The 9,294-nt window shown below is 30.5% G+C and overlaps 2 protein-coding genes across 3 annotated transcripts; both read left to right on the forward strand.

The window, feature by feature from the left end:
* Positions 1 to 1,177: 1,177 nt before the first annotated feature.
* Positions 1,178 to 3,071, forward strand: LOC107954067 (dof zinc finger protein DOF2.2). 2 transcript variants are annotated; one of them, XM_016889542.2, is made up of 2 exons: positions 1,178 to 1,457; positions 1,662 to 3,071. In XM_016889542.2, the coding sequence occupies exons 1-2, from the start codon at positions 1,404 to 1,406 to the stop codon at positions 2,553 to 2,555; spliced, it is 948 nt and encodes a 315-aa protein (XP_016745031.2). In that variant the 5' UTR covers positions 1,178 to 1,403; the 3' UTR covers positions 2,556 to 3,071. The 2 variants fall into 2 exon arrangements, with proteins under 2 accessions (XP_016745031.2, XP_016745029.2); XM_016889540.2 differs by having other exon boundaries at positions 1,205 to 1,457; positions 1,659 to 3,071.
* Positions 3,072 to 5,389: 2,318 nt separating this feature from the next.
* LOC121203659 (uncharacterized) lies at positions 5,390 to 8,773 on the forward strand. The gene is made up of 3 exons (XM_041074089.1): positions 5,390 to 5,454; positions 8,137 to 8,232; positions 8,407 to 8,773. The coding sequence occupies exons 1-3, from the start codon at positions 5,390 to 5,392 to the stop codon at positions 8,771 to 8,773; spliced, it is 528 nt and encodes a 175-aa protein (XP_040930023.1).
* The last annotated feature ends 521 nt before the right edge of the window (positions 8,774 to 9,294 follow it).

Below are 9,294 nucleotides of genomic sequence, written 5' to 3' on the forward strand. Positions count from 1 at the left end.
CCTTGTTTAGAGATTAGTCTACTATAATTCAACAATACAATAGATAATTTAAGCTCAATTCAACTTGTTGCGTTTCACCCCATACAATATTGTAGATCCAACTCTCCCATTAAATCTTTCCTATATGAATGCTTAGATCAAATTGATAAAACAATTTGTTTACAACACAAAAATACATTTAATATTTAATCCAAGCAACATAGATATATGTATATATTATTAACATATTATTAATTTATTAATTTCTAGTGTTATATGTATTGTATGTGCTTTTACACATTTAATATTTAATCAATTTTTTAATATTATATTTTTAATTTTAGTATTTAACAATTTAATGTAAAAAATATTTTCATTTGAATTATTTAATATAATTAAAATGTATTAACTAATCAATTTAAATATTAAAATTTTCAAATTTGATTTTTGAACCCCAAGTGAGTGTTCACCTGCTCTAGAAATAGCTCGAGTTCAAATCTCACTGTACAAAAATAAGTTTCAAATATTATAATAGAAAATTTTCAAATCATAATTAATGCATGTTTAACATATTAAACTTACAGTATAATTTTACTTGATGCAAAGTAACATTATTGAAATCAAAAGCTTAATTAATTCTAATATTAATTAAGTGATAATTAATATGTTTATAATTCTATTCTAGTAATAAGCTTCTCATTAAAATTATCATAACTTGTTTTAAAATAAAATTAGCACAACTTTCATTTTTTCCATCACAATTATCACAATAATGTTCATATATATTATACTTGGAGTCCATTCAAGTAATAATTTTAGTTTAACATTTATATAACTTTTTTAATTAATAATTGTTAATTAAATTATAAATATTTTGAAATGTATGATCATCACATCAATTTTTTTATTTTTAAATATGAATTAATAATGTAATTAAATTCAAAAGTTATAATATAAACGTAAAGCTAAGTGGCTCCCTTTGGTTAAGAACTGGGTTAATCCTAAAGTGGCGAAAGGGTGATAATTTGTTGCTACTGAGACGGGAGAGCCATATACACTCAGTTGGACTCCTTTCTTTTTAAGCAGTCCACGTCGCGAAGAACGAAAGCTTATAGGTGAAGAAAAAAATATGCCCACTTAAACCCTAAAAATGTATATAAAAAAACCAAAAGCTAAAGTGATGAGGGAATATATAAAAGAATAACAAGAGCGAATAATAAAAAAATAATCATAAACAAAAGCCATCACCTCCCCCATCCCCCATCTTTTCTTCTTCATCATCCTCTCTCTTTATTTCTCTTTTTCATTTGCTTTCTTGGGCTCTGGTATTCCCTTTGTGTGGATTCTCCACCTTATTTTTCCTAAAGAACCCATCCACTTTTATTAAAGAAAAAAAAAGAAAAGTTAGCAAAGAATTATTAACCATGGTTTTCTCATCTCATGTTCCAATCTATTTAGATCCTCCCAACTTGCAACAGGTAAGGCTTTTATTTTTCTTCATCTTTAATTTCTTTCCACAACTTCTGCACCCAAAATGATCTAAGGAAAAAATAAAGATAAATATTCTTAATTCCCTTTGTGATCTTTTCCTGAATATACTAAATATTTTGTTCTTTACAAATTATAAAGATTTAAGTTGGATTTATATATATATATATATATTTTTTTTTTTGCTGCAGCAGCATCAACAAGGAAATGGCAGTGAAAACCCTCAGTTTTCACCTCTTCCTCCTCCACCTCCTCATGTTGGAGCTGGTGGTCCAGCCTCCATTAGGCCTAGTTCTATGGCTGATCGAGCCAGGCTAGCCAAGATTCCACAGCCAGAAGCTGCTCTGAAATGTCCACGTTGTGAATCCAGCAACACCAAATTTTGTTACTTCAATAACTATAGCCTCTCACAGCCACGCCACTTTTGTAAGACATGTCGACGGTATTGGACTAGAGGAGGTGCTCTTAGGAATGTTCCAGTAGGTGGAGGGTGCCGAAAAAACAAGAAAAACAAAAGCAGTAGCTCAGAACCCCCAGCGGAGAAGCAAACTGGAAATTCAAACTCAAAAAATAGTGTTGTTATTCCTACTGAAATCACTGGTCATTTGCCCTTCATGGCTTCTTTGCAAAATTTTTCTCAGTATGGTGTGGGAAATATCGGGTTAAACTTTGGTGGAATTCAAGGGGAAACAAGTGGAGCTAGTAGGCAAGCTGATATGGGGTTTCAGATAGGAACTAACTCGGGCATGAGCAGTGCTAGTATTTTATCATCGTCATCAGGAGGAGGAGGAACTCACCAGCATCAACAGTTCCCTTTCTTTGATCCAAGTAATGGTTTATATGCATTTCAAAGTGAGGGTATGGAAGGATCATCATCCATGGTGGGAGAAAGCCAGCTTCTTCGTTCCATGAGTCCATGCTCTAGGGCTTCTCATCTAGCTCCAGTGAAAATGGAAAACAACCATCAAGGGCTAAATATGTCAAGACCACAGTTAGGTGTTTCGGAGAATAATCAGTACTGGGGAGGAAATAGTTGGACAAATATATTAGGTCTCAACTCTTCTGGTAGTACTAATCATCTCTTGTAGCTAGTTTCAATCCTCCTTGACTTACAGCAGCTTAAGCTGATCTTCAAGTTTCAGCTGCATGCTTCCAGTTATATCATAAGATTCACAACAGCTTTAGTGACAGATAGTTGACATAAAGATGCAATGTTCCTTTGATCACCTTTTACTAGCTCACAAGTTCCAACATCAAAAGATGCAAATTACTAAATAATGGAAGGTGAAATTGCAAGGTTCAGTCGGGAACATGTCTCATCATCATCAAGGAAGGAAAACCTTAAGATTTGTAGAATTAATGTTGTGTCATATATAATATATATATTGGGTTTTCTTGATCTATGTGTTCCTTTTTCTGGTTGCATGGGCTTATAATTTCTTTTGAGTATGAAGTCATGGGATCTGTTAATTGACATGATGAGTTAACTTTCTTTTGTAATTTCTTTTATCCACCATCATCTCCAAAGTTACAAACATAATAATCTCTTACATGGTGTGTCTAAAGCATGTTTATGAAGTTAAAGTCGATGTTTTTATGTAGTATCTTATATTTCTTGATCTCCCTTTCTTTTCCATTCTTTTATATATACATGTACGTGCGGAAGCTTGAACCAAAGCTACTAGTCTCTCAATGTTAACTAATTAAAGTAGGTGAATTTCCTTAAAATTTTAGTTTCTTTTCTTCATTAGCAGGACATGCATGCATAATATATCCAAGTTTGTGCACTAGACAAAGCGAGCATTTCTTTGTCTTTTTACAGTAAATTTAATGATTTTGTAATTATGTGCATCATTGTGGGATATTAATATAAATTTTGCTAATATACGTCCTTTTAATATAATATATAATAAAAGAAAAAATTAAAGTAATAATAGGAAGGATGTTGTAAGTTGGAATCAAAGGTTGAAGTTAAATGGGCTGAAACTCGTCAAAATATTGAATAAAACAAAATTTACATTAATTGTTATCGGTTTAGGATGCAAATAGTACGTAAAGATTGGTATGGTCATATTCACCTTATTCTTAACTTCCGGATATTTTTGTTTTTTTTTACCTAAAAAAATATAAAAAATATTAATTATGAAAAAGTTATGAAAAATAAATTAATTACGAAAATAGGCATTTATTACAGTGTTATGATAGTGTCACCTCGGACTTGATTTATAAATTTTTCTGTTTTGATTGACAACTCAAAAAAAGACTTTAGGGTGCCTCTTGATAATATGGCAGCACAAATTTTAAATAGGATAAATTCTTTCATAAACCCCCTTATTTATTATTATTTTTATTCCCCTTTAACACAAAAAATAGAGAGGCCTTTTACCAATTAGTCTAAAAATTTTTTTTACCAAAAAATATTTTTATAAAAAATCTGATTCCAACTGAAAATAAATTTTATTTATTTTCAAAAAATTATAATTTTATTATCAATTTGATTTGCAAACACAGTATAAAATTATGATTATAAAAGCTTTAGAAAAATCTTATTATGTATAAATTATAATTATTAGTTAAATTATAGTTTCCAAATATAATGTGAGTGAAAGAAACTACTATATATGAATACTGTTAACTGCTATGTCAGACATAATTTGAACAAAAATTGACATTTAAAATAATAGTTGACTCTGGCAATCGATAATGTTAGTTCAATTATGGCTTTATTTGAATTATCAAGTTGACAAGTCGTTTAGCTTATCGACTTCTTGGACTTGGCTAAGCTTATTGCAACTCCAACTTTAGAAGTTGATAATTTCAGAGATACTTTCTTTTTCTTTATAATAGTGGGTTAAATATTTTGAGGATTAAAGTTGCTATTACGCCAATTTTAAAAATTAATATTTCATTTTTTTCTTTTGTTAGCCTTTTAATAGCTAGTGGTTAAAAATAAAAATAAAAATTGAATAATTGGGTGACCATTTTGTAACTTTTCATAGTTGAGTGACCAAAAAAACTTACTGATAGTTCATTGACTACCAATGTAGTTTTACTCTATTAAATATCAAATAATAGTAAAATTCAAATATATCAAATAATAATGATTTTTTTTTTTGTGATGAAAGCAAAACCTATCAAATAATACTCAAAATTGTTTTTTTTTTTGTAATTTTCTTTAAAAGCTACTCCAAAGAAAAAGTGTAAGTGTTTGATGCTAATGCTTCTATTTATAGAGCTAAAATTCAATTTTTATAGTTATTTAATTATAATATTAATTAAGTGATAAGTAATAGAAAATAAAAAATATAAATTAATATGAATATAAAGTCTATTTAAATATTGCTACAACTTTATTTAATTAAATTATTTCTCCAATTAATATTACTTCTTGTTAATATATTAAACTATTATTTATCGGCGGCCACTCAAAATGTAGCTGGCCGAGTGCAATGAAAATTCTAAGTTGGAACGTTCGTGGTTTGGGGCAACCACGAACAGTTGATGTCTCAAAAACAAGTTCAGACATATTCAACCCCAAATTTTGTTTCTTATGGAAACAAAGGTCACAAGTAAACGGATGGAATCAGTAAGAAGACAATGTGGTTTTACGAATGGTATTGACGTCGCGGCAGTAAGCACTAGAGGAGGATTATCATTAGGGTGGAATGAGGAATTGACTTTAACTTTGAAAAGCTTCTCAAAGTCTCATATTGATGTTGAGGTGGAGAATGAGGATGAGATGGTTACATGGAGATTTATAGGATTTTATGGAGCACCAGTGGAGAATGAAAGAAAAGAGTCTTAGGAACTATTAAGATTGCTGAAACGTGAGAATAGCAAGCCATGGCTGATTGCTGGAGATTTTAATGAAATTCTTTACTCTTTCGAGAAAAAAAAGGGGAGAATTCGAGAGGAAAGACAGATGGCGGCATTCAAGGAGGCACTTGAATATTGCGAGTTACATGATTTGGGGTTTTCGGGCCAATGGTATTGTCGAAACCTTTTTTTTCATTTTGGAAAAAAATGGGGATCGACTTTAAAACGAGGTATGGAGTCGCCATCAATCCTTTTTTATTTAGGTAGGATCGGATCGCCTAATAAAACATTTTATTTTATTAAAATATCAATTTTGGCCTACGAAATTCAAGAAAATGAGTTCGGGAGTCGGTTACGTACCAGGAAGGATTAGCACCCTCGTTACACCCAAAATTGGTTCCAAATTTATTAAATAATGTCCTTATGCCTAAATTTTTTTAAAAAAATTGAAATACAATTTCTTTTAAAACATTTGAATAACTCAAATTGGACGTTAAAATTCTCCTGCTTCGAAGGAATACGATATCACATCCATCACGTTAGGACATGATCCTTTAAACCCTCAAAATCACCATCAATTCTTGATTTCCAAAAGCTCATACATTTGAAAATTCCAAAAGGATATTCAATTATTTGGTCCAACGAAAAATTAAAACCCAGCAAGTTAGGGCACGATTTCTCGGATTTCCGAACATAGAACATTGCCTTGTTTTAAAATTTAGAAAACATGGATGAAATTTTAAAGGGATATTTGATTATTTCGGGAAAACAGAAAATCGAAGCCCAGCATGTTAGGGCACGATTTTCCGAATTTCTAAACATCAAATATTGCCTTTGTTTTGGGAGATTTTCAAATAAACAATTATAAAACCGGCTCAAAACGCCTTTACTTGTTTTACTTGAAACAAAAATGAGACGACCAATATCAATCAAAACATTGAAATTTGAATCATGATGCAATAATGTAGAAAAATCAAAGTTACAAACATGGAACAATATATATAGATGAAATATTATACAAATGAACAAAAAAGGAACAAATTAACATACCCACAATAATAATGAGCTCACATCCAAGAAACAAATTAGAATAAAATATAACAAGTTTCGAACATAGATGAACAAAAATTGAAATGATAATACAAAAGACTAATAAACGATATGAAACAATAATACGTGAAATAATATGAAAATTCAAACAACACATAAAATACAAAACAATATGGAAACAATTTGAAAACTATTAAATATATGAAAATTTACAAATGAGCAACCCATGATAGCAGAAGAAAAAATTAGTAATATATAGATGATTATTAAAATAAATATTATGAAAGAAGAAGTTTAAAATAAATAATGTATAAAAAATGAAAAAAACAAATAAGCAAATAATGAAACGAAGTATAAAATATAACAAAATAAAAATGACAACAATGATGATAATAATAATAATAAGTAATAAAAATGACAACAATGATAACAATAATAATAATAATAATAATAATAAGCAGCAAAAAAAAGTAATAAAAATAATATTAACAGTAATGATAATGGTAATAATAAATAATAGTAAAAATAATAATATTAGTAATAATAATATATTAAATTAGTTAATATAATAATAACGTATAAGTAAACAAAAAAATATATAATAATAAATAAAAAGAAAGGTGACAAATATATAAAATAATAGTAACAGTAATAAGATAAATATAATATAATAAATATAAGAATAATAAGAATAAAAATAATAACACATTACTAATGATAATAATAATAATAATATATAATAATAACAATAATAAAATAATAATCTTAAAATAGCAAATAACTAAAAAAACTAGATTGAATTGAAAACAGGTCAAAATCATGGGGTAAAAATTAAAAATAATATAACCTCAATTGTAAGATTACAAAAAAGCGGAGGGGCTAAATGCACAATTAGCCCCTTCTTCTAAAACACGCGAATCCTCCCCGGGTCGGGTCACTCACGCGGGTCAACAAATGAAACGACGTTGTTTTGGCATTTAAATTTTGGCCCAAAACGACGCCATTTTATACTGCTTATTTAAGCCAAAAACTTTTTAAAAAAATCATTTTAAACACTTTCCAAAAAAAAAAAACCAAAACTTCTTTTCTTTTTCTCTGCAACAGGCTTCTCTTTGGCCAATGCTTTGGCGAGCCACCACCGCACGCGCCGCCTCTGTATACGGCGGCCAGCGGTAAAAAATATATTTTTTTCTTCTTTTTTATATTTTAATATACATATAAAAGGTTTTTAAAAAAAGAAAATGAAAAATATATGTAGGTGTAATTCAAAAAATAAGAGGGGAAAAAAATAAAAATGAAAAAACTAAATAAGGAAATACCCTTTGCCGATTTAGATTCTGTCTTGCTGTTGCTTTTTGATTATTTCAATGTATGGGTATTCATAAAAAACTACTTTTTGTATTGAGTTCGTAAAAAAAAACAATGAATATTTGTGGCCTTTTATAGCCCTATTACAACCGTTTCTATTGATCTTTCCACCACTTTTACAGATACGTGGGTGGCGGAGGCGTGGGTAGTGGAGGCTGAAACGTGCGGCGACTAGTCAAGGTGGCTAGGGTTTTTTTTTTCCTGAAAAATTTTGTTTCTTGTGGGCTGTTTGGGCTCCATGGTTAGGTATTATTTTAGGCCTATTTGGATTTGGTTATTTTGGGTTGTAAGTTTGGTTATTTAGGGTTAGAAATAAGATTGGTAATGGGTCTTGGGCCCTGATATTTGTAAAAGGGACATTGGACCTTAATTATTTTTTGGTTTAAATTTGTTTTATTTTGTAATCTGGGCCCGGGCTAAAATTGGGTCTTACAGGTATACTTGGGAGAAAGGTCGTCTGGTTGACAACAATATTAGGGAAAGGTTGGATAGAGGAGTAGCAAATACAGAGTGGTGGGCCCTTTTTCCAAGGTATAAGGTCAACCACTTACAACACAGTTTTTCAGATCCCTGCTTGGTTGTGGATACACTTGGGGATAGGAGTACACAAGGAGGGGTCAAACAGTGGCACTTTCATTTTAATGCAAAGTGGATTCTGAACGATGATCTAGAGGAACATTTAAAATGAGAATGGAATTCAAATAGTCTGGGTGTGCTGGAGAAACTGAAGAAAGTGGGGTCGAATTTGAGTAATTGGGCTAAAAAGGAGAAAAGGAGGAAAGGTCGACGAACAGAAGTACTAAATGGTAGATTGATGGAACTAGGTGCAAGCAAAATCAGTGATGCAATTTTAGAGGATATCACAGAGATTAAATTAGAATTGAATCTTGAAGCAGATAAAAAGGAGCTTTTCTGGAAACAAAGGGCAAGAGTGAACTGGCTTCGTATGGGAGGCAGGAATACGGCTTTCTTTCATAAGAGTGCGACACACCGCAGAAGGAAAAACATGATTAATGGGCTAGAAAATGAAGCAGGGAACTTGATTACTGATGAGTTTGAAATCTCTAACTAGGCTACAAAGTACTTCAAAGATTTATTCTCATCTAAACCAGTAAGTAATTGTGATAGTTTACTTGAGTCTTTTTTACCTTGCATCACGAATGAACACAACGATATGTTAATGGAGGATTTTAAAGAAAAAGAAGTAGCTAGGGCGATAAAATCCATAGCACCCCTTAAGGCACCAGGGCAGGACGGGTTTCCGGTAATTTTTTACCAAAAATACTGGCATATTGTTAGAGAAGAAGTGATTAGATACTGTTTGGATATTCTAAACTGTCGAAGGAATGTAAAGGAGATAAACAATATGAGCATCGTCCTTATTCCTAAAGAGAAATCGCCAAAGTTTATGGATAAGTTTCGTTCCATTAGTCTTTGTAATGTGATTTACAAAATTGTTTCAAAAGTTCTTGTTAATCGTTTCTGACAGGTACTCGATTTATGTATTGAGGATACATAGGGGGCGTTTGTACCGGAAAGACAAATCACAGAAAACATATTTGTGGCATATGAAATATTGCATTCTTTCAAAAA

Source organism: Gossypium hirsutum, chromosome A07, assembly GCF_007990345.1.
Source record: "Gossypium hirsutum isolate 1008001.06 chromosome A07, Gossypium_hirsutum_v2.1, whole genome shotgun sequence".
Classification (NCBI taxonomy): Eukaryota; Viridiplantae; Streptophyta; class Magnoliopsida; order Malvales; family Malvaceae; genus Gossypium; species Gossypium hirsutum.